The sequence below is a fragment of the Fusarium verticillioides genome, chromosome 9 (assembly GCF_000149555.1).
Source record: "Fusarium verticillioides 7600 chromosome 9, whole genome shotgun sequence".
In the NCBI taxonomy this organism is placed as follows: domain Eukaryota; kingdom Fungi; phylum Ascomycota; class Sordariomycetes; order Hypocreales; family Nectriaceae; genus Fusarium; species Fusarium verticillioides.
Window position 1 is genome coordinate 59,909 of NC_031683.1, and position 24,211 is coordinate 84,119.

Here is a 24,211-nt window from a genome sequence, read left to right on the forward strand (position 1 = left end):
ACCCGTATAATTTTATTTTAATATGTCTAGAAAGTATAAATATGACAACATCGCGAATGTCTACGCAACGCACTCCGAATTTGAGAGGCTGTGCCCATCCGAGAGGCCGTAGGCTTCTCAAGAGTACGGAGTACGTATGCCGCAAAGCCTCGGGTCCCACTTGGAGTGTTGGAGTGCCGTGGAATAATGGGCCAGCACTGACATCAAGGTCGTTAGCTTATTAGCACGGGCTCTTGACCCCTGTTCTTTTCGAGGTAGTACCGGAACGAGACAGGAGAGGTGACCATTAAACGGTTTGGTGGTACGACGTGATGTCATTCGTCCCAATAATGGTGTTCTACTGTATATCCATAAGGCTTATTGATTCTCTATATAAATTACTCGAGACGATAAAAGCCTTTGCTTTCAACCTGCTTAATCTCCACGACCGTGTCGTTTCGCACGTGTATTCCCGCTGTGTCAAATTCCGGGCCAGAACCAGACTGTTCACTCGAGATCATAGTATGCACTCCTTCGTTCCGTTGCGAGTCACCAGAGTGATAATGCAGTCCGTTCTCAACATCGGCCAATTGATGCGTTGAGCTTGTTTCATCAGCGTCACGTTCCTTGTTTGTCCGAATAAGTGTCGTGAGCTTGATAGCATTGCTCGGTCGGCTGATAGGTTGGCTGCTTTTGCCATATGAGCTGAGGAAGCTGGAAGGGAGAATATGGACAAAGATTGGACGAAGAAGAGGGAAGCATGCTGTGACAGCTCATTAACATCTGAATCGAACGGTTGACAGAGACTTCTACTGACCAGAGACAATAGCGATATTGACTTCAACGGAGCCCAGAATACAGAACATGGCATAGTCGTGGGGCATCTGGGTTGTGTTATCGGGGTAGTTAACAAGCACAATGAGTACAAACATTGATGCAATGCATACGCTGTACTTGAGGTCAGTCGAATACTTCGGGATGATATGTATGGGTGGGAGGTATGAGATCTTACATGGTACCCAGAAGGAATAGAGCACCGATTGCCAGCTTTTGGCCCGTTTTAAGTCTTAGCCTGAAGACTTCAATAATAGGCAAGATCAGGATGATGATGTCCATGATAAAATGGGTCGTGATGGTTCCCAGGAAGAACTGGTCGCTGTTGATGTTACAGACCTTGTCTGTAATAGTGTAGTCCCAAAGGGACTGGACAGGGACGCAACGGAATGTGAGCATGAAGGTTCGGAGGATAATCCAGATGACTACCATAACAAGCATGACCATAATCGGAATGCGAATGGATGAAATGCGAAACAAGCGCCAATACAGACATAAAATCGCGAGCTTGGAACAAGCGATTGATGACGCGTAGCAGAGGGAGTTGAAGTAGGTCAAAAATCGTGCTCGCTGTAGAATTGTCTCACGTTCATCGGTCGGCATTGAGTCGGGAATATTCACTCCGAGATATGCATGCAACGTCCCTGTTATGGCTGTAAGTCTTCTGTCCATAAACAAAACGGGATTGTCACTGACATTCAACCATGATGCCACAATACCCCGTCGCGAAGAGAAACGCCAGGATGGTGAAGTAATCATCAAACCACCAGCTCATCTTAGTCATGCGCCGAGCGCAGACGCGAAGGATGAGGGACGTCAAGGCCGCGATCCATGGGATCGCAACACCAGCCCAAATATTAGGTTGGAGTCCAGCCATGGTGTGAGCACGCGCTGTTGCAGCGCCTATTCATAGAGATTGAGCAAAATAATGGGAAATAACAGTCGAAAAGTTTTGGTACCCCAAGAATGGGGGCGACGCAGGAGGCGATCTGCATTTTGAATGGCGGCCGATGACGAGAGCTGAACCTGTCTGCAGAACAACTGACTCGCTCGAGCCAGCCACGAATCCCATGATATAGCTTTCCCCGGATACAACCATGCCGAAAGAAGCGCGCTCTATCGTAATCCCGTCTTAGCTCCAATAGATAAGCCGAACGTTGCAGATTACTCGCTAATTTTGAGTTTACGCTTGTTGGGGTAGTGGCCTTGCTACTGGCTGCAGCATTTTGTTGGTTGCAAGCCTTGTTTGAGAGTCCTGACGGTTATCTTTTCGACAAATCATCTGGAAAAGAAGCAATCCTTCCTTGGGCTTGAACTGATAAAGAGCTGAAGCAAGCTTAGGCCGTCTAATTTCCCCTTTTGCCAACAAGGGGCTTCTTACATCGGTATGCGGTCTTGACTCGCTGTCAAGCCACAGCTGAGTCTGCTCTTAATTCCGCTCCTGAGTCTTGGCATTTATCATGGATTTTGCAGAGACGAACCATTCCCGAAATGCAGAATTTACTCAGTGCCAGCATCACTAGCATCCTTTCTGACATTTTGCTTCGCTTAAATCTCCCAAGATCAATCCCTTGCGCATTGACCTCGAATCATGAGACTGGGGGCGACGCTTGTACCTTTTCAATGCGCCTTATCATCTGGACTTCAAAGATCCCTGCTGTTGAGCATCTTACCGATGTAACCGAGGGTTTGGCACGGGATGCTTATCGGTGTTTCCTTTCTCATGCAGAACTCCACACAGGCTGGCTGAACAAAGCAAATCTTGAGACATGGTCGCAAGGTCACTCAAGGCTGATTCATGGCCAGATAAGTCTCAATTTTCGGTAACACCAGCCGAGCACCTGGTACGGCGTAGTCTCCGCGTACCTTGAAGCCATGTGAGGACTGGGACAACACTGTCGCAGCTTCTGCGAGCTTTGAAACAGCCACTCAATGCCACAGCTAACCCGCTGCGGCGATGCGGACTACGCCATTTTCAGGGCCAAGAACCTGATCTATATAAGGGAGAATTTGGTCTCATCCTAAGCATAAGGTAAGCGGACTACCAGGCTCAGAGAAACGCCGATGTGTGGGTATCCTTGGTCCGGTATCCGTTTCCATTGTGGGGGAAGGGCCGCACTTCGTGGTCCGCTTCAGCCCGTGCCAATACCACATAAAAGGATGTACCAGTGTAATATGGTGACTTGAAATCTTGAAACAGTACCCTTGTTCTCCTATCGATCAACCGAAGTAGCTCGAATATTAGATCTTGACAGGCTTTACAATGGCTGCAAGCACGTTCAACCCAGCACTTTCACTCCTCAATCACCACGGCGCTGTGGTAACAGAAACAAACAAACTTTTATGGAAAATACACTCTTGTCTTTTTCGGCTTTACCAACTGCAAAGTTGTATGCCTTGGAACGATTGAGCGCTTACAGTCTGTCTTAGACGATATTGAACCCGAGACTTCAAAGCGAATTAATTTAGTCTACATCTCAGTCGATCAGATCGTGACACTCCGAGCAAACTATACGACTTTCTCGATGAAAAGGGAGCGTCGAACTTTATCGGCTTAAATGGTACCAAGGAGCAGCTCGAGTCTGTTCGACAAGCCTTCCATGTCTTTGCACAGCACAAGACAGACAATAGCGTACCGGAAGGCTACACTATATCCCATACTGCCATAACCTTCATTCTTGGGCCAGATGGCCAAGTTCTTGATAACCTCAACGACAGTCTCAGTAAAGAGGAAGTCGTCAAGAGACTTCAGAAACTATTAAGTATGAACCTTGACGCCAAAGTCTCAGCCCGGTATCTTACTGTACTAGACCAGGAGTCAACAACGGCCGAGTCTCATGGCAAGATGAGTAAGAAGCAAGTCGCCAGTATAAGACAAATTGGCAATCTGGCTCGCCAATTGACAGGGGATTGGTCCAATATGATGGGTCGATGGGATCTTAACGACGGTTTCGGTGCCTACCGCTTCCAGCTTGCATATTCTTTCTATGCACTTGCGTTGGCACACTTTCATCGTTTGCCAGCCGCCCCAGGTTTACTCAAATTTGCCATGGAAAAAATGATTAACAAAACTGTTGGTATTACTGGCGCGATGCGAGCACGGGTGGAGGAATTGCGCGAACCCCAAGGACCGAGGGTTGGGTTGATCCCGTCACGAAAGGTAACATCATGGACAGCGCTTACGTTCAAACAATGAATTTGTTATACAATAGTCTCTTTGACGATGCTAGATACCGAAAGCCGGGAACCCTTACCATGAGGTACGATCTAGTTCTGTGGGGTGACGGTGCTTTTACATTCGAATACGATAAAAACAGCTTAAACGATAAAGTGTATTGGAACATGGTGGAGAGTGGATTCCTAGGCGCTGCCTGTGAGCCTCATTGTGTTTTCCAAATCTGCAACTAGCCACCGATCTTGAGCTTTCGTCTAAGTGACGTCTTGAATGGAACCACCACCGCTCAAGAAGTGACTTCTGGATATGCGAAAGCATGGGAAGAGTTTGGCGGAAGCCCAAGTCAAAATGGCGGTTACAATACCTTCGTGTCTACTCACAACAAGGCGTTATATCCAAGCACTGGTATCGGTGGCGACTGTTGGGCTTCTCTGCTCATGCACGCCTGGAGACCCCGATTTGTCGAGGACAATTACCAGAAAAAGCGAGATGAGATGATAGAAAGGTTGAACGACGGCACAATCTCGTTGAAATTGCCAGAAATGACTAGCAGTGCGTCAGCGGCTCCCCCAGATCCATTTTCAGCCGATGCGTTTGGCTGGGTGGCTGCCTTCGCCGCGCAAACAGGTGACGAGGAGTCGCATATGCGGACAAACACTTCAACCCTGTGATAATGAATGGGGGTCTATTGTATCCACGCAGGGATGACATCCTTGATGAAAGTGGGCATTATGTTCAGAACACACCCATTCAAGGTAATACCATCCTCCTACTTGCGCGACTTAAGATCTCCAAGGGTTTTCAGCGATTATATAAAAACCCATGGGGCCCCAACGACCGACACTACTCCGAGCCCGCGCTAGACGAGGTTGGGCAGACTCTGGATGTTTACCGGGCAGTATTTTTACCGAAAGAAAACATTTAGTGTTTGATATTGCTGTATTTGAACTTGGCGCTAATGGGAAGGTGGAGTTGGCACGGGTTTTTAACCGGGCACATTGGACTCTCTACTGCGATACTCGAAAGGTTGCTTGGGGTGATAGCGAACGGCTCCTTGGCTCAGAGTCATTTGTAGAGGCCAAAAGCAACAACAGAAATTTAGTCATCCTGATTTCAGATACTGAGGTTATCATTTTTCAGATGCAGTGATTTGCTTGGTAGAAAAACATTGTTGGTTTTAACCATATCATGACGCAATACTAGAGGTATTCAAAAAATATCTAACTATCTTGTGAGCTCATGATTGAGAAGTCTCGTGGTGGGATATGGTTGTATGGGCTACTGGTATTATCAGTGTTACAGTTCCTATTAGCACTAGGACGTATATGTCTATGTTATCTCTTTCAGGCCCTTTGAAAGACAATTAGATTGCTTCGACTGTACTTGTCAATCAGGATGACAGGTATTGAGTACCCTGTAGTGGGGCGAAATATAGAAACCGGTTTGCCGAATCGGCACCGACTGGGGATAACCTCATAACGCCAGACGGGGTTAATTGCACATATCGCCGAGTCCACCAAATCTAAGTCCACTGATCATTTTGAAGTGCCGATCTTGTAATTCCAGAAGAGTATATAAGAGTCGTATTCTACCGCTGTTTGATCATACTCCAAGCTCAACTCTTATCACAACTCCAACACTTAGCAACCAGCTTTAATATCATCAACATGTCTGCCACTACAATCGACCCTTCTTCCCCAAGCGCCTACGGGCCCTCTGAAACCGCTCTTCTCCTCCTTGATTGGTACAGCCTGTTCATCGAGAAGGTTGCTGGCCCGGTTGCTGAGCCAGCATTGAAGGTCGCAATTGAGCTCCGAAACTGGGCCAAGGCTCACAACATCACCATTGTTCACTGCCTCATCGATGCAAACGGCACTCCCTTCCCGGCCTGCAAAGGCGTCGACCGCTTCCAAGGCCTCTTGCAAGTCATGAAGACACTGGAACAACCCGAACCAGCTGAACTTCGGGCCGATGACAAAGACGAGCTTACCTTTCACCGGGTCCCGGGGCATATCTCGGCGCTCAAGTCCCCAGGCTTGCTTGACTATCTGAAGAAGAAGGGCATAAAGTCTGTCGTTCTCTCAGGCCTGAGCACTTCCGGCTGTGTTTTGAGAACAGCGGTCACAGCGACGGATGCTGAATTTGCAACAACGGTCATCAGTGACGCTTGTGCTGATGCGGATGCGGAGCTTCACCGTGTTATCTTGGATAAGATCATTCCTTCTCGGGGTCATGTAAAGAGTTCTGTAGAGTTTCTGAAGGAATTCGAAGGGGCTCGGAATGTTTGAACTAGTGTTTAAGACTGGCTAATATGATGGCATTGTGTATAACGCCTGATATTATATTATGCTGAAAATAAGTATCTTAGTATATTCTTTTCATATTTAAAGCACTAATTAGCTATTACTTGCATATTGCTCTAGAGACATGTTAACTTTTAAATTATTCTAGTTCCAGTAGTAAGTAAATAGCGAGTTATACCTGCTTATGTTACTGCAGTTATCCCTACTGTATGCTGTGTAACATCGGAAGGCCTTAACTCCGTCTTGGGCTGGAGGCCAAGCCAGGGTTGTGTGACAGAGGTCTGACTGTACGCTAGGAGCAGAAAGTGCAGAAAGTGGCAACCTGACAGTTAAAATAATTAATCTATCTATAACAATAGATATATTTATTGTCTCCTACTGCTGCTAACTTAACTGTTTAGATAATATTTCTCTTATATTCGTTCTAAAAGTAAGCGAGTCAGTATAGTTATATACTATATGTAAATATTAGCAGGTGGAAATGAGGCTCTGTTTTGCCGCTGACAGAGAGCCACGTCACACTCGTGATACGCCACTGCAAGACGCGCGGTTTCAGGCAAAGATCAGCGACTTACCTACCTTAGATTAAGTAGAGAATTAAGTACTGCCCAGAGAACCAATCCGCTTCAGCTCTTTCAACATAATAAATACAGTCTGAAGTAGGAACGGCCACGGATCCCAATTTGTAAACTTAATTATGCGAGGCAACGAGCTGACTGTCTTGAGGTTGACGTCTCCTTTGTTTCTAAAGAGCAAACAGGATCTAAGCCATCGTGGGAATGACTCCGTGGCCGCATAATAGTGGCATTAGAATAGACAGTGCTGAGGTTTCAGCCTGCTTCAAAAATCTTGAATTTCGTGTTCCACAACATACACGAAGACACGGAGGCTGTTGGCTCTCAAGCCTGGACTCTATAACTACTAGGCCAACAAAGCGGCATAGCCATGTTTATGCGAAAAGTTGCGTGACACGTCTGATGCTACAATGATATGATCGCCCAGCCAATATGTACAACCCCAATGTCTCGCAATTTCGGGCTATCCGCTCTTTCTTACCCATTTAACCGACAGCCTGCTTGCGCACCCCCCTCAGGTCAACGCCACGAAGATGCAGCTGTCCAATTATCCCCCACTACGGGCCAATAGGGTGTCAACCTGCTTGCGATAAGCGGTAAAACTCATCACTTCCATGCCTGTAGTTGGTATACTGCATCATCTCCACTGACATGGTGTATACAATGGGTCATGGGACCTCAGCTGGGCTCTCTGTTTGGCTTCGTTCAAGACATTGTATTTCACCGGTTTATGACCAGGTGAGGCTCTGCTGCCCCAACGCCGGTTTTGCTACGCTCGTTGACCTCTGGGGCTGGTTACTCTTGGTTCTTAAAAAGCCGCCCTGGCGAACGTAGACGAGTCATTGAAAGCAAAACAGGCGCCTGCTCCATACGCATGACACTACCATCATGGCTGAAGCCCGCTGCTCTGACTACAGCCTATCCGGATCCACGCTTCAGAAGTGGCTGCGCACCGAATTCAATGATGATACAATCACAGTCCAGGTAAGACATGCAGCACACACCAAGAGTGGGTTTTGTAGGACAGTTTCAGCTGATCGTGATTCTTAAAAAGTCTGTCGGTGGACATTACGTTTTCAACTTGCCGGATGGATGCAACTTGACACAGGTTTGTGATCTGTCTAATTACACCAACTTAGTGCGGCTAATCCATCTCTTTCCAGAGCCATATAGCATCCATCGACGGCTTAAGAACCAAAAAGAAATAAGGCTGCGTGGAATTACCGTACAGGGTTTTGTCACACAGTGTCTGTAATTTCCTTGTACTTGTTGTTCATCTGTACCTATGTAATTGTTGTGGTGGTTGGCTCTGGTTTTTGCCCCATTGTACGGGCGCATCATTTATCGTGTACCCCCTACAGCAGGAGTGCTGAGCTGAGCAGGTGGATAAATATAACGGTCCGAAACCTGAACCTGATTCATGCTCTGTCCATAAATAAAAACTACCATATTGCAATTATATTGTATCAGTTTTGCTCAAAGTCCAACATGTATGCTCAAGATTCGCCCATTTTCCCCTCGAAGAGCTCATTTGAGAGTTCTTGTCCAGAAGCCTTTGCAGGTCTCGAGCCGTCTGACCCTACAGAGCGCGCTTACGAGGCCCTGAGAGCTAGCTGCGACCGCCAGGCAATTTACCCATGTAACCTTCTACAACGCAAGCAGTTGAAGAGCACAACGGAGCGATACCGTCGGTACCTCGATGACGAAGAAAAAAAATTATTCAATCTCGATTTTGAAGAAATTCATTTCCACGATTTGGAAGATGGAGGCAAAGGTTAGCTCCTGGTTCCTCCACCTGAGCATAAAGTTTTTATTTTTATTTTTTAATACCCTTTAGATTACCGGACAGTGATGATTCGAAACAGCCCATCTGTCCGAAATCATCTTCACAAGAATGGAGGAGATCCAAGATCTCGCTTTATGTATGATGCAATGCTGGCGATCCCTAGCGACCCTTTCGGCTAATATCCTGTAGTTTTCTTCAGGCCGAAACCTCGCGGTCTCCATTAAATTGCTCTCGCGATAGCTTCTCTCATATCACGTCGTATCACCAAATTCCACCAACCTTCATCGACTTTGTATCTGCCTTCGGTGCCACGCACTACCCGACCGATTACTACATGACAGGCTTTGACTCTGATGATACACTTGGTATACAAGACTCAAACTTGATAAACATTTCCACACTTGGTCGCTCAGGACGTGAGCATCGCATACAATATCTTTTGCGATCTGTAGAGCGAGGCTCTAACGACGATGGATCGCGCAGGTGGAATATCCGACAGGCCGCTGTATATCACTCTTTCGACTTTGTGTCAGGTAAAGCACTGTGGATCAATATCAAGGCTAATGAACTATTCAAGAATAGAATTACAGAAGCAACAGGCGACCCTGCAATACTAGACTTGGATACACAGAATGACTTGCCAAAATCTTTTGCTGCTACTCTTGCCATTCACCTTATTTTACTTGAGTGGTGCGACGAAGATTGGCGAACGTGTATTCGTGATTGTGAAAGCAAGGTCCGCGTCATCTTGGCAAAGGCCCAAACATCTCAAGTTGTTCAGCCTCCCGCGTTCAGCGCGTCGGCAAGACGAGCCTTGGGGTCACAGAGAGCGCGACCTACAGAGCTTGGTGAAAGTGAAAAGCAACTTCCTCCAGCGCCTTCGGAATGGGTTCAGAAGATTCGCAGCTTTGTCAAGTCGCTCAAACGTTACAGGTACAGGGCTACGCAAAAATCTGAACTCTTTGGGAATGCAGGCGACGATGACCATTTGCAAAAAAGACAGTTCGAGAACCTCAAGAATCTCGATACCTTTTCCTTTGGAGAACTACAGCATCTTCACTACATGAGTGAGCAATTGGAGAGTTATCGTTTGGTGATGGAGCTTAACCCATCAAGCCCTCCGTGATATTGCAGAGCGCTACCAGAACTTGCCATCTCAGCGCGGTTTTCCGGAATCTCTTAAGAAAAATTGCGCGGAAGATATTTTATCATTTGCACGACGGGTTGAGCGTATCAGAAAAAACCTCGAGATTCGTATGACGCAGGTAAATTCGCTGCTGGCATGGCTCCATGACGGAAAGGCATTGGTAAAGCACATTGGATATTCCAGTATTCTGCCTTACTGATTACATGCCATGCAGTTCGATGATATTCTACAATATCGCAATGTACAGATCGGTCGCATCTTCACTGAAACTTCATATGGTCAATCCCAGAAGATGGAGCGTATTGCATACAAAACTGAGAAAGAAACTATCTCAATGCATGTCATCACTTGCGTAACATTGGCATTCCTCCCTGCAATGTTTGCGGCTGTAAGTCAATTTTATTAAACCCTTGAGTTTCCAGACTGATTCTTTTCTAGACGTTCTTCCAAAGCGGACTTGTTGAGGTGAACAGAAATGCGACCAGCGTGGACAATGCAGTCACATTTCACGACAAGGCCTTCCGCCTGTTTTCTGCAATCTGCTTCCCTCTCATGGCGCTTACCTTTCTCCTGTGGATTTTAGTGTTTAGGTGCCTATCGCGCAGAGCACGTAGGCGGATTGCACTCGAAAATGTTTGAGTAGAAAGCTGCTCTGTTGTTTGACTAGCGGAATTTAGCGCACTCTTCTTTTTGTATTTCTTTTGTATACCTGTTAGACTAAATCATGTAGAGTATCTAATTACTCATTGTGTCTGTATTTGACCATACTGGGAGTGCTAAATGGCAAATCTCTCTGCTTCTTTCATACCTATCGTGTGAGGGAGATCTAAAGACTGGTTCAATGTACGTCGTATTTGGCGCAATACTTCCATCAGTGGGTAGGCTACATGTATTTCAGTAGATCCAACACACACGAGTCGTGCAGCGAGTCTAGCGGGTAAAGTGTTGGCCGCCGGCGGCAAGACCTGCAGGACAGCACCATGATGTGATAAAGAAATTCGGTCCCGCAACACTTTAACAGGCCCGCGGTGGCTGTACTGTGATTACTGTGTTGTACTGTGGGGGGCGTCCTGCTTGCTCAGCCAGCCAAGGATACCAATTGCAGTCACTACCATACACAGTGGGTGTATCTTATGGTAGAACGGGGCTCTGAGTTGAGTCGGTGGCGTATGCGTTGTCCCCATTCTGGACACCCAAAAGGATATTGTAACCGCTGCCTCACAGCCCCGATTGCCTTGGCGGGTCAGCCTGACTCTACGTTGAAAATGATCAAACCCTGGCGGAATGTATACCACATGCCCACGCTGTATCCATATATGGCCAAAACATTCTCCTTCCTCCTGTGGATGAACTCCTTCTGGTTAAGCTCTAAGCTCAACTCGATAGACTCGTCATTATGACTGAGCTACTGGCGGTCGAATTTCGTCAGTGGGTACAGGTCAACGCCAGGACTGGTTTCAACGGCCTCGACGAAGAGAAGAAGTATGTGTCTGGCACTCAGCTCAAGAACTACTGGTCGCGGAAAGCCCTCTACGAGATCATAAACACTGTCGATCCCCCCCTCTCAGTGTCAGTTGATACTATCAGAGACATGTGTCTTCATATATTTTCTGTTCTAGTCTTCATCGGAAAATTAGGCAATATTAGCCTCTTCCTCGAGCTCGGAATTAATGACAGCAGCCTACCGTTGGGAGGTCTCCCTGACCAATGGAATGGCTGTCTTGACGATTTCCTGGCCAAGCAGTGGCAATTCTGTCCATGGGTGTTCCCTAGGCTGGGAAGCGACAGGCGAAAACTCAAGAAGCAGCAAATATTACCAATTCAATATAAGGGCCCTGTGGTGAGAGAAGGCTGGAATTCGCCTGCAGCAGGGATACAAGTAGTCAATATAGATGACGATTATTGTCAATCTGTTCCGAGAGTCAGTATCAAACTCCAAGGTGTTATCACTTTGACTTAATCAATTGCTTACACTTAATAGGAAGTTGTTTTCAAGATCTATAAAGGCGTCGATACAAGACACCTCTATAGGAGAGAAGCCGAAGTGTACACAAGACTTGGAATATTCAACGAGGGTATCACAAACTGCTATGGCTCTTTCGAGTATCCAGAAACCAATAAGCGAATTATTATTCTGGAATATGCCCGTGAAGGCTCTCTGCTTGACTTCTTCAAGAGGACACGCCCAGGCAATTCTAGGGATTTAGAATTGCTTTGGGACCGCTTGTTGCTGCTACTAGATGGCCTTTACAAGCTTCACAATCCAGACAAAAATGATTCTAGATCTGTTTCTGGGTATGTTTATGATGTACTCCCTTCGTTCTTCCCCACCCCGGCGCTGACCTATAGTAAGGATCCACCATGATATCCAACCAGCGAATATTTTGGTATTCCGAGAAGAGGGGGCCTCTAACTATGACGTCTCATTCAAGCTTGCGGACTTTGGACTAGCTGAAATTGTGAGAAATGGTGGCGAGGGCGTCACGGTGCCTATAGATAATGAAGGGAATCGGATGTATTGTAAGTGGTTCTTCTGCCCGACGCCTCCAGGCTTCCACTAACCCAACATTGTATCAAAGCGGCCCCTGAGGCTTACTCCAACTTCGAGATACAAAGAGAAGTCAGACCTCACCTTAACTCGGTTGTGGACTTATGGTCCCTCGGGGCCGTTTACAGCGACTTTCTCGTCTGGTCCATAGGAGGGAGCGAGTGTCAAGAGAGATATCGTATAAAGAGAAAGGATGCAATTGCAAAGCTTCCCGAAATTGCAGAAGCCGGTTTCGATGCATGCTTCCACGACGGACGCAAAGTACTTCCCGCAGTTCAAGATTTTCACACGGAGATTCTCAAAGACATAGTTGGTGGAGACTCCATCTCCCGCTGCATGAGCAAGTTTATTCTAAAGTACTTGCTGGTGGAAGCTCCAAGACGACTAATGGCGATGCAAGCGAAGGCACAGGCCATAAACATGATCGATGACGCAAGCCGGAAGTCAGGCCCCATGCCGCAGCGGTCAATAACTCCTGAAACCCCCCCTCCTATAAGCAACAGACTGAGCGTTTACAATGGTGAGAGGAAAGTATCAGTATTAGAGGTTTATGAGGCACTGAAGACAAAGAGAAAATGGAAACAATTTATGAGACATAAGAGTCAACCCTCCGATGCTGGGATGAGTATTCCAGGTATGCAGAACGCTCGGAACCAAATTGATCGTCATGGTGGACGAGATCAGGTATGCGCAACCACTTCCAATTAGCTATCAGCGGGCTGAAATAAGACATTCACTACTTAGATATTGGTAATAGATGATTCTGAGTCAATGCGACTACATAAGAGAAACGTTGCAGAGACTGCCAGAGTTATTAGTTACTCAGTCAAAGTATCTGACAAAGACGGTATGGATCTTTATTTTGCCTCTGAGTCCTGTCATCCCCAAAAGTGCGAAAACAGTTCAGAGGTCGAGGCCAAGATCAGGAACAAATCACCAGTCAGTGGATGGTGTGACATGAAGAAGTGCTTGGGAGACGTGATGGAACGAGTGAAGGAAAACGGCACGAAACCTACAGGCATTTATATTTTCACTGATGGCATATGGGACCCAGAACATGAGCCCGAAGTGACCGATGTCATTCACGAATCCATCAATCTTCTAATCGAGAAGAACGGCAAGCCAGCAGACCTGATGTTCCAATTCATCCAATTTGGTCGTAACGATATTGGGTCGAAGCGGCTTAAGTTTCTTGACGATCGTTGCAAAAGGACACACAGAGGGGTAGAATAGTAAGTACGGTGTTTATTTGTGATAGCTGTTAAGAACTGAAGAATGTGCACAGCGATATTGTTGACACCAAACACTGCGATGACCACGTCCCTAAGATTATCATAGGCAGTATTTCTAAGCATAATGACGATGACGACTAAGAGGAATCCCAACGGAACGGCACCAAGAGACCAGAAATGTCTCCCTGGGAATAATATTATGATAGCGAATAAATATATATTTTTAATAAAGTGAGGCCTATTCTATTCGATTTTTCAGATATTTCAGCAATCATAAAACAGATATGACTGAACGGCTGGTAATGATGACATTCGATAGAGCTTTATCGACGGGTTTAAAGTATCCAAGCTGTTATATCCGTCCGTTCAATACTACTGGCTCAAGAGTTCCCCACCATGGAAAACCAGGGCTTTTACAGAGGAGAGTGGATCTGCTTCAAGCTAGAGATGTCTCCTCTTCTTCATCTTTATACCTGGCGCTCCACTCGATCTTGGACCCAGCCAGCTTCAACTGAGCTACAATCAAGTCATTTGTACCACCTTGTGTCTATGTTTAGCGCAAATCTGCATGGGCTCGCAGCGCACAAACCCAAACGGATGTCACAACTGTCGGCGAAAAAGGTTTCGCTGTGATGGATCCGTCCCCTCTTGTCGCAAGTGCATATCATTAGGCAAGGAATGTCTTGGATATGGGACGCTGTGGAGATGGACGGATTCTATAGCGAGTCGAGGGAGGTTGTCAGGAAAACAAATACCTTTACCCGATCTAGATCATCCATCGTCAAGTCGGACAGACGCAGATGCAAAGAGACTAGCTACAAACACTACCAATCAAGGCATAAGCAGCAAATTCTCACCGGATCTGGACCTTGACGATAGCATACAACCTTGTGGTATTTTGAGTGACCCTCTGTTCAGCGACATGAGCTCAAGCGATCGTTATTATTTATCATACTGTTCGTCGTTCCCGGTTGGTCTTTCCATGTTCTTTGCTGACTACAAATACCCAGTTGCGAATGGCCTCTGTCCTCAGCTTGTGGCAATAGATCTGCCAGGCTACAACCCGTTCCCAAGATTGTTACCCATGGGATTCTGCAGCCCCGTCCTGCAATACACGATGATCACTGCTGCGGCTCTACATATGTCGAACGTTCTAAGGCCAGATACTGACAAGTCGCCCACCACATCGAATCAAGTCGGTAACTGGGATCCATCTCGAAGAGCTATGCTTGATGCATTGGCGGCTAAACAAAAGGCACTTTACCTTTTACGCATGGCTTTCCAGGACCTGGATACCCATAGACGTGATATGGTGTTGACAGCTGCTATGCTTCTTGTAACCGCTGATATGATCGATTCAGGGAAACATGGCTCCAAGGCACATCTGGACGGAATTGGCTGGTTGCTCAGCTATGCTCAGCCGGCCACTAGCGTGGGCGAGATGCTCAAGGACTTTGTCATATCAGATTGTTATATGTAAGCTTTATCCTTGTCCCTCGAGATAGCGAGGATGCTAACTGATGTATCAGCTTTTATGTATTCGCCTTGACATTCATGGACCAGATTCCACAGTCCTCTCTTGCTCTCAACACGACGATCGCCTCATCTGCTATCCACTATGCCGCCCGGAACAGTTTTATTTGCTGTCCTGCTGAAATCCTCCAGATTCTGTGGTCCACTGCGATAATCTTGCAAAGGCAGCCAGCCAACAGCGATGATGTAGATGGAACGGCTGCGAGAGGCGTTGAACTATTTATGGAAGCCATGACATTCAACGTCGAAACGTGGTCTCGGGATATTCAGCAAGTTCCTCTCGGTCGTCAGGTAACAGATATCTCAAGCCGGATACACACGGGATATACACATCAGATGGCATGCTGTCTATATATCATGTACGCCATTCCTTCTGTCAGGAGATTCTTAGCGGAAAATACGGAGCGGAATCTCGAGCACGGTCTGATCTTCCATCTCCGCCATATCACTGACGAGGACCCCAACTTCAAGACATCCTTTTGGCCAACTTTCATTGCTGGAGCTCAAACGAGTGATTGCGATCGGCAAGCGTGGATAATGGATAGAATGAAAAGACAGTCACGTCTGTTTCCATGGGGCTTTTTGTATACGGCAATGGAAACACTTGAGCTTATCTGGAGACAGCGGGCCAATGCTCCCGATGGGCTGAATTGGCTAGAGATTCTGAGAAGTCCTGAAGTAAGCTTTCTGATTGTGTAGGTAGACACTTGGCATTGATCGTTATGCATGTCTTTGGTTGAACTTGTGTAAGAAATAATAAAAGCATGTAGCATTCTAAAGTTCTTTTAATAAAATCCATACATGGTAAAATCAGTCTACAGGCGACTTGAGATTGATCGGCCGCCAGCAACAGATTTCGCAGCCTCCTTTCCAGCCTTGGCCCCAAAAACAGCACCTGAAGTCAGGCCACTTCCACCAGGGTAATTGGAGTAAAATAGGCCTCCAACCATCTCTCCTGCAACATACACGTTTGGCACTGGACTGCCAGTTGCACCATGGATCAATTGAGCAGTTTGGGGATCAACCTTGACACCACCAAATGTGAAGGTGACGCCACATGTGACCTTGACTGCTACATAGGGTCCCTTGTCCAGAGGCAAAGCCCAGTTGGACTTGGCCAAAGCGAGCTTCTTCGTCGAAGACTGGGTTGATAGTCCATCTCTGATGGCAGGATCCCACTTGACATTGGGGTTCTCGCGACGGTGAGCATAGACTGCTTCGTTGTACTCAAGAACAGTGTCAATAAAAGCAGCCTTGTTTCGAAGACCGCGTTCTGCGCACTTGTCGGCCAGCTCCTCCAGAGTATCGGCAGTGATGCGCTCGACTCGTTCCTCGCGATACTCTTCTCCGCGTAGCCAACCGCTTGTTCTGGAGTCCCAGACCTGGAAAGCGAGGTGCTCGGGTTGTTGGAGGATGGCCCGGCCGAACTTGGCATAGGTGTAGTTTCGAAGATCAACACCTTCATCAACAAATCGCTCGCCGTCGACGTTGAGCATGAGCCCGAGGGGGTATCCTGACTTGGTATACTCGTTGGAAGCTACTCGATCGCCCGTGTTGGGGTTTGCATTGGCGTCCCAGGCAACGGAATGGCAGCCTGACCAGTTGCCCACCGACTGTGCGCCAAGTTGTTGGATAGCCAGGCTCAAAACGTCACCAGTATTGTAGGGTGTGCCTCGAACCATGGCCAAGTCCCAGCCAGGGCCAAGGAACTGACTTCGCATCTGAGGATTCGACTCGAAACCGCCAGCAGCTAGGATTACAGCACCGGCGGTCAAGGTACGCTTGACGCCATTGAAAGACACTTCGACGTCGTAACCGTCGTCAGAAGAGTGCTTCTTCAATCCTGTGAGGCCAGTTGACCACGAAACCTGAACATTGTGCCTCTTGATGGCAGCAAGATAGTCTTGAATAAGACCCTTACCTCCATCCTCGGTCTTGATGCACATGCCGCCCCAGAACTTGATCCTACCGTCAACTTCATATGCTTGCCTGTTAAAGGAGAGTTGGAATCGGATTCCATTCGCAGCAAGCCACTTAATGGCAGCATTGGAGTTCTGAATTAGGCTCTTTGAGAGTTCAGGGTCTGAGCGTCCCATGCAGACTCTGTCCATGTCATTCTGGAAGTCTTTCTCGGTATAAGGAGCAAGATCGATCTTCTCAGCTTGTTCCCGGGACACGTTGTTGACGATTGGCAAGACATCTTTAAGTCCGCTGTGGGCAATTCGATAGGCGCCGGCGGTGAAATATGAGTTTCCACCGACCCAGTTCTCGGGGCACTTGTCGATAAGAAGGACGCTTCCTGCGCCGTTCTGAGCTGCTGAGAGGGCGGCTGCAAAACCGGCGTTGCCACTGCCTACAACGAGGACATCGACTTGCTTTGGAAGAGCCATGGTAATGTGAGGAGTGACTTTTATAGGGAATTGAGGATAAATATAATATCCAAGAGATGGTCTGTAATTGTTGAGATAAAAGATTGTGAATTAAGCTGACTTGAAGAGTTTATATAATTGTTTCAATGCTTCAAGAGAATGCTGTTTGTCGCAATTACGCCACTCAAGACGCGGGGATTCATCCTCCGACTCAACGGCCAAGCCACTTCGCAGCTGCTTTCAATTGGTCCTATTCTCGTGGCATGTGGCTGATAGTGGAGAGGCGAAAAGACAGCGCGGAGACTGATTCTCCGAGTGATGTCTCGGTTACTTCGGTAAAAACAAGACTCCACATTCCTCTCGGAGCTTTCTTCTCCGAACCACAGTCACTGCTTAAAGCAATTCTGCAACTCTCCGTCCATGATGGGCCCTCCTGCAACAATCTTATCATATCAATCATACCATTTTTACTCCACTCTTTTGCGAGACCCTGCATCATGTCTTCTCCGGGTAATGACGTGATAATGGTCGCAGGCGATGGACCTAGTCAACGACAACCGAAGTCGTTAGCAAAAGCATGTACAGCCTGTCGGACCAAGAAGATCCGTTGCGATGCTGCGAAGCCTGAGTGTGGGAATTGTGTCAGTCAGAAACGTGAATGTATCTATCGGAGAGAAACTCCACGAAAACGGTACGTCATGCTGCTTCGAATTGCGTTCTCTAATAAATGACAGACCTACGTTCTCTCAGATTGGTAAACTGCAACGAGATCTGGCAACTCTTAAAGTGTTCCTGTTGACTCTCAAGAGAAGCAGTCCCGAGGATCGAGAGAAACTACTCAACGCAGCTGTTGATGAAGATGGGGCTGTTAATTTGCTAGACTCTACTGCTGACCCTGCTGAAGAGCCTTCATCACGAAAGGACACAAGTCAACCTATTGATAGAGGTTCCACTACGCCAATAGTATCATCAGATGACGAGTTAAATATTGCCAACTTTATATCGGTCGATGATGCCGGCACAACAAACAGCTTCGGTCCATCGTCTGCGCTTCACAATCCTGCAAGGAACGACAAGGGAACACCATCATCCCGCCAATCTACAACAACAGAGCATGTCAAGAATGAACTAATAGCCAATGCCGCTTTACAGCGGCATCTTGAGCACCGTCTTACCAGACATGCCACAATTGCTGGGGAGCCCACCGAACTTGCGCTCCATCTGCTGAACTTGCACTGGGCTCGTCAACATCACACTTTTCTGCTGACATATCGGCCGGCTGTCATGCGAGACTTGGAATGTTCTGGCCCGTACTGCTCTGCTTTCATGCTGAATGCTATATTCGCATGCTGTAGCAAGTTCTCTCCACGACCTGACGTCAGGGACGACCCAAATGATGTATCGAGTGCTGGCCGCCGTTTTTTTAAGCGCTGTGATGAGCTTCTGAGCAGTGGCTCTCTGCTCACAAGACCACATATCTCCACAATCGTTGGACTTGTTCTTCTGGGTTCGACGTATAACGCTCGCGGAGAGACTTCAAAAGGTTGGCTATATACAGGATACGCTCTACGGATGGTTTATGATCTCGGCCTTCATCTCGATCCCAAGCAGACTACGGAAGATCCCGAAGAGATTGAGATCCGACGACGGGTCTTTTGGGGCGCTTTTGTTTGCGATAAGCTTCAGAGTCTCTATATGGGTCGTCCAGTGGCTATCAATTTCCGTGACTCGCAAGTATCTCGCGAGTTCCTTGACTTGTACGAGGAAATGGAGCCATTTTATCCTTCAGCCTTGGCTGCAGGTTCATCCTCCAGACTTGATGAAAACATGGGCGACGCAATCCCAAGACACTCCGTTTCGACTTTCCAGCAGTTATGCCTCCTCTCCAAGATAATGACGACTATCATCAATCGATTCTATGTGGTTGGCGCCACGTTCTCAAATGCTCAGATCGATTTGCAAAAGATTGAGCAGGCTTTGCAGCAGTGGCGAGACAAGTTACCGTCGGAGCTAGATTTCCAACCATGGTTGTCCACGGGTACCGCGGTACAAACACCTAACATTATGGTTCTTCATAACGTCTATCACTCTCTCATCATTCTTGTCCATCGGCCATTTATCTCAGATGATCATCTCCGATCCACTGCCACGTCAGGACGGTCATGGGAGCGATGCACTGTTGCGGCCAGATGCATCACCCGTATAGCCTCAGTCTACAAGTCAACCTATGGGCTTAATGGGGCTCCTTACATTCTCGCATACACGGTATATGTGGCGTGCACAATCCACGTCCGTAATGCAGCTTCTCAAAGCCAGACGCGTGACCATTTAACCTTGCTCAAGTCTAGTCTAGAGTGTCTGGATGAACTATGCACGGCGAACCCGGGTGTTGCGAAGCCTGCAAAGAGTATCAGGCGTTTAATTGAGGCTAATCGGCTGAGTTTGATGACAGGTATGTCCAAAGCCCTGCCTTGTGGTTACTTGTATAACATTAACCTCCATGCAGAAGACTCGAACGCTCTTGAACATGCCGATGCGTCGTTTGACTTGGATACTATTCAGAGCACGTTTTCGGTTGCTGACTGGTCCAACGCTGGTTCCGATATGTTCCACATGGGAGACTTTGAGTACGGTCTCCCAATCGATCCCTTGTTCGGCTGGATTAATGTCTCAACTCCGTCCCTGGATGAAGTGTCGTCAGCTGTCAGCAATAATCAGTCACTCTATCAATCATGGCGGTAGTGTCTAGCCCTTCTTATACTCGCTCGTGGAGGCTTTAGGACCAACGGCTTCATGAGCTCTGCTAGGACCGGGCACAGGGGCTTCTCGTACGACTACCTAACCAAACAAGAGATATATAAAGTGCACAAGATTGGTTCCGTCAAGGCCAGCGCAATGAGTGACCCGAATAACGAGGGCCACAACGGAGTTACAATTACCCAGATATCGAACTTTGCAGACATATCTCTCGGCCAGCATCCAAACGTAGTCCTGTTGGAGGCTGGCACGAATGATATGGGCAATACAACGATGCAGCAGGTGTTACAAGCCGTCTGACTGATCCAGTTGGCATGGCTATCAAGGAGTGTCCTGGCAATTATGCCTAGCAGGCTTTTCAGAGAGGAAGTTGTGCCATTGTAGAAAAAAAGCTTTATGTCGTTCTGCAAAAAATAGGTTCAAGATTTGCGATTTCCACTTGTTAAGCTACTCAGTCTTCGAAAATTCAATCGCAACATAGCTCGCACTGAGCCCCGGCCTAGTCTTTCTACTGGAGTGATAATCGGAGATCTGAATGGCTTCCGCTTCCGATTACGGAAACCATACTCAAGCTCCAGCCGCGATTCATGTGGCCGGTGGCATGCTCCATCTATTGTTTGTGGCGTAATTTCTCGAGGCTTGTCCAGAACTAGAGACTTTAGGAAGGAAACGCGATATGAGAGGTCGGAGGGTAGGTAGACAGGCGCAGAGCAATCCACAGCTGAGCTCTGCGATGGACAAAGATGCTGTTATAACGTTGGTCCAGGAGCAGTCCTCCGGCAGGTCCAGCACATGGATTCGGATACCGGAAATCGCACAAGTACTACGCTTCGAATTAGACTAAATTAGTATGTTGCAGTACAGAAACCTACAAGAAACCCAGGCAGAAAATAGCCACCAGAGCGTATCGTTGGCGAGATGGAATATTGAGTCTGATCAAGAAAGGCATAGGAAGTAGAATGATCAAAACATCTGTTGCGATATTCCCTGCAGCATTGATATACCATTGGGGGTTATTCGGCAAACATTTGCCATCAATGCTCTTATCCCAGAAGGCCGCCATTGGCTGACAAAGGAATAGAACGACAAAGATCTGTGATATGCTCCAAGTCGAAACTATCCCTATAGAAATTATGAGGATCTTCTTGGTACCTTGCGTCGCAAAGGCTCGATAGTACTGTGCTAGAAAGGTCATTTTAATAGCGCTGATTGTGAAGTTATAGAGAATAATCGAGATATAGAGAACCTGACAGGCTTGTTAGCTCCCTGAATATCTAGAATCTTGGGTACAGACTTTCATGAAGTTGGATCGCTGCTCACTGGTAAGGAATGACATGCGTCTTCCGAAACCATAGTTGATTCCTGACCATACATTAATTAACTGCCATACGGGAACGAGACAAATGAATTTACCCCACAGAATGTCAAAGGCACAGGCAAAGAATAGTATCTACATTCAGCTTCAGCAAGAAGCACTAAGACTGGGGCATTCTCAACTTACGAAGGAGACAATAGCCCAATAATCATCGACGCCAATATTTTTTATAATAATCGCACGTGTGTAGATACGGAGACTCACAACGACAAAGGTGAGGCATACCAGAGGTATAATAATGCCTAGAGCCAACGGCACCCGCGTGGGTTCAGCTGACATGATTTGAGGTCAGCTTTAGTTGAGTCTAGCTGGCCAAGCCCCGTGAATGATTAAAATTGAAAAAGGGTCTTGCATTTGAGGGAAGTATATATACTTATGTTTGATGGAGGGGTTAAAGTTTGGGCGTTCTCATAGAAGGTTAGATCAAATTCCGTTGCTGCGTAAGATTACATACAGGCTACCGTGAGCTAGAACGCCTAGTGTCCACCGACGTTTCGGGACCAGACTAGAGGATCTCAGAACATGCCGTTGAGGCATTACCATCCAGCCCTCTGCGGAAGTCCATTTCAATATTCTACGCAGTTGGCAGTCATGAATGCTAGCCCAACTCTGGGAGATCCTCAACGTTACGACAGACTCATAACCTTACTATCTATCGTGCACCTTTAGTGAAACGAGATTCTCTCTTGAAAGTTGACAGGCGGATGTGGGGCAACCCTGAGAACTGGGCATCGGGATTGGATACCAAATAGAGGTTTAAGATACACGCTATTGAAACGGTGGAGCATTAGAGTTTCTCGACCAAAGTCTGGATGACACTAACGGCACGTAGCGTGCCGAAAAGTGAGTGACTTTACCTAAGGTGAACCCAATAGTTTGGATGGAAATTAAAAAAGACTTACTGGAGTTTCCGATTTCTACGGCATGGTGACAATACCTACCGGTAAAAGCTGTGGCTGCCGTGGATGAGAAAGGGAGAACCAGTTCACAACCTCAATTCTTTGACCGCGCCATTATCAGTCAAGACCAAGATAGTTCCATCATTGACTCTTCACGGTTAGCATATGCTATAGTGCCTAAGGAGTTATTTGATCAACGCCTGTCTACCGGTAGACTGGTGCAAATTGTAGGTGCCGAAGTGTCGGTGCTAGTGGCGGCGGTGGCGGTCTTGGCGCAGCCATGTTGCCCATGAAGATGGCCAAGATCTAGTATACCGCAACTTGAAGAAAAGTGTGTTGGAGTTACTGTAGCCCAGTCATCTGGACGTCAGCGGGCTTATGAGTGTTTTTGCAAGCGCTGATACCTTGGGTGTTTAAACCTGAAGTCAATTGGAATTTTTCAGTGTGTTGGCTTGATATATCTCCCTGAGATTCCATAAGCCTTGACGATCAATTAATGCGATGAACGCTTGAAAAATCCCGCGCCTGAGCAAATTTGCTTATGGTGCTTTGTTTGAGTGGACTGTCAATCTCAAAAGCATGTATGGGCTTATCTCAACCCCTCTATAGGACCATCAGTAAAACTGAACCCTTTAACTTATAATGATATATATTCTACTTAGGACAAATGTTCATGTTAAGTCAGGAAGAAAAAGCTATTTATATAACCATGTGGATTTTCTTCTTAGTTCAGAGGCTTGTTGAATGCGTATTGAGCATGGCCAAAGAGGGCACAGCAACCTTCAATGGGGCAATCAATGCAGTAAATCCGGCGTTTTGATGGCAGCGGCTTCCATTGTGACCTTGGGTCATGTTTTTGTGAATGCGGCAGCGATAGAGGGTCTTGCTTTTAGAGTTGGCGCTCTCAGACACAAAAGATAAGAAACGGCTTGATGGGACTCCAAGCAAAAAGAAACAGTAATGTTTTGGCTAGCCAAGACAATATAGAGTGACAGGAGTGAAAAGATATAGAGATATATGCCAGGACTGGGGGTTCTTGAGCCCAGTTGCCGCTATGTATATAATACTTAAGAAGAATTGCAAAGCAAAGTCGCAGCTTCATGAATGACTGATCAATGATATATAAACTGATGACCTTGACGACAGTTACACTGGTCAACACTACCAACACTGTCCACAGCTAAAGGCCAAGCGCAGCTCGTTTTGGGTTATCCGTATACACGAAGTAATGCCCCGTACCTTAGTTTGAACATATAAATGTTCGCTCCAACAGTAATTCCTCTTCCTCTATAGCTTCTGAATCAACATCTTACTGGCAGCCTATGTAAATGATCTAATGAGCGAGTGTTCAATGTTTCATTTAGCAGTGAGTGTCTACTGTATTCTCTGACAGTGAAAATTTCTATCCTTATCTCAGAATAACAGTAGCAACTTAATGTAAGTACTGTATATCAGCATAACATTCCCAGAATTATCTTTACTTTCTTTCCTTCTTAAAAAGTCAACATTCTACTGTTCCCCTATTGACAATAACCTACAGCCTTCTTAAATAATACTCTCTACAATTGCCACTAAATCTGCTTTCTCCTCTCCTAATAACGACTTATGCTACTATGTGTATAACGATTATTCGCGTATGTTTCTGCAGCCGTTGCAGTAATATTACCTCGGAGCCGTAAGAGGAAATCGAAAGGTGGGA

The 24,211-nt window shown here is 46.8% G+C and overlaps 9 protein-coding genes across 11 annotated transcripts; 6 read left to right on the forward strand and 3 right to left on the reverse strand.

Annotated features, from left to right (window-relative positions):
* Positions 1-81: 81 nt before the first annotated feature.
* FVEG_10981 (hypothetical protein) lies at positions 82-5,499 on the forward strand. Of its 2 annotated transcripts, XM_018900142.1 has the most exons (3): positions 82-130; positions 217-3,575; positions 3,624-5,499. In XM_018900142.1, the coding sequence occupies exon 3, from the start codon at positions 3,659-3,661 to the stop codon at positions 4,007-4,009; it is 351 nt and encodes a 116-aa protein (XP_018758371.1). In that variant the 5' UTR covers positions 82-130; positions 217-3,575; positions 3,624-3,658; the 3' UTR covers positions 4,010-5,499. The 2 variants fall into 2 exon arrangements, with proteins under 2 accessions (XP_018758371.1, XP_018758370.1); XM_018900141.1 differs by having other exon boundaries at positions 82-3,575.
* Positions 292-1,855, reverse strand: FVEG_10980 (hypothetical protein). The gene is made up of 4 exons (XM_018900140.1): positions 1,510-1,855; positions 992-1,457; positions 797-927; positions 292-742 (listed from the first exon to the last, which is right to left on the reverse strand). The coding sequence occupies exons 1-4, from the start codon at positions 1,688-1,690 to the stop codon at positions 378-380; spliced, it is 1,143 nt and encodes a 380-aa protein (XP_018758372.1). The 5' UTR covers positions 1,691-1,855; the 3' UTR covers positions 292-377.
* A 156-nt stretch (positions 5,500-5,655) lies between the features above and the next one.
* On the forward strand, positions 5,656-6,295 carry FVEG_10982 (hypothetical protein; the record flags this gene model as incomplete). Its single annotated transcript, XM_018900143.1, has 1 exon — positions 5,656-6,295. One exon carries the CDS (start codon positions 5,656-5,658, stop codon positions 6,274-6,276), a length of 621 nt encoding a protein of 206 aa, XP_018758373.1. The 3' UTR covers positions 6,277-6,295.
* Positions 6,296-8,354: 2,059 nt separating this feature from the next.
* On the forward strand, positions 8,355-10,596 carry FVEG_10983 (hypothetical protein; the record flags this gene model as incomplete). Its single annotated transcript, XM_018900144.1, has 6 exons — positions 8,355-8,640; positions 8,704-8,788; positions 8,842-9,719; positions 9,769-9,959; positions 10,014-10,187; positions 10,238-10,596. 6 exons carry the CDS (start codon positions 8,355-8,357, stop codon positions 10,436-10,438), a joined length of 1,815 nt encoding a protein of 604 aa, XP_018758374.1. The 3' UTR covers positions 10,439-10,596.
* Positions 10,597-11,195: 599 nt separating this feature from the next.
* On the forward strand, positions 11,196-13,720 carry FVEG_10984 (serine/threonine protein kinase; the record flags this gene model as incomplete). Its single annotated transcript, XM_018900145.1, has 6 exons — positions 11,196-11,720; positions 11,781-12,094; positions 12,153-12,319; positions 12,379-13,031; positions 13,092-13,579; positions 13,633-13,720. The coding sequence occupies 6 exons, from the start codon at positions 11,196-11,198 to the stop codon at positions 13,718-13,720; spliced, it is 2,235 nt and encodes a 744-aa protein (XP_018758375.1).
* An 841-nt stretch (positions 13,721-14,561) lies between these two features.
* Positions 14,562-15,811, forward strand: FVEG_10985 (hypothetical protein; the record flags this gene model as incomplete). The annotated part of the gene is made up of 2 exons (XM_018900146.1): positions 14,562-15,055; positions 15,109-15,811. 2 exons carry the CDS (start codon positions 14,562-14,564, stop codon positions 15,809-15,811), a joined length of 1,197 nt encoding a protein of 398 aa, XP_018758376.1.
* Positions 15,812-15,874: 63 nt separating this feature from the next.
* Positions 15,875-17,638, reverse strand: FVEG_10986 (hypothetical protein). The gene has a single exon (XM_018900147.1). It carries the CDS (start codon positions 17,500-17,502, stop codon positions 15,928-15,930), a length of 1,575 nt encoding a protein of 524 aa, XP_018758377.1. The 5' UTR covers positions 17,503-17,638; the 3' UTR covers positions 15,875-15,927.
* A 305-nt stretch (positions 17,639-17,943) lies between these two features.
* FVEG_10987 (hypothetical protein) lies at positions 17,944-20,741 on the forward strand. Of its 2 annotated transcripts, XM_018900148.1 has the most exons (3): positions 17,944-18,172; positions 18,216-19,933; positions 19,988-20,741. In XM_018900148.1, the coding sequence occupies exons 1-3, from the start codon at positions 17,979-17,981 to the stop codon at positions 20,221-20,223; spliced, it is 2,148 nt and encodes a 715-aa protein (XP_018758378.1). In that variant the 5' UTR covers positions 17,944-17,978; the 3' UTR covers positions 20,224-20,741. The 2 variants fall into 2 exon arrangements, with proteins under 2 accessions (XP_018758378.1, XP_018758379.1); XM_018900149.1 differs by having other exon boundaries at positions 17,944-19,933.
* Positions 20,742-21,106: 365 nt separating this feature from the next.
* On the reverse strand, positions 21,107-21,892 carry FVEG_16943 (hypothetical protein; the record flags this gene model as incomplete). Its single annotated transcript, XM_018906179.1, has 3 exons — positions 21,107-21,484; positions 21,533-21,619; positions 21,740-21,892. 3 exons carry the CDS (start codon positions 21,890-21,892, stop codon positions 21,107-21,109), a joined length of 618 nt encoding a protein of 205 aa, XP_018758380.1.
* Between the last annotated feature and the right edge of the window lie 2,319 nt (positions 21,893-24,211).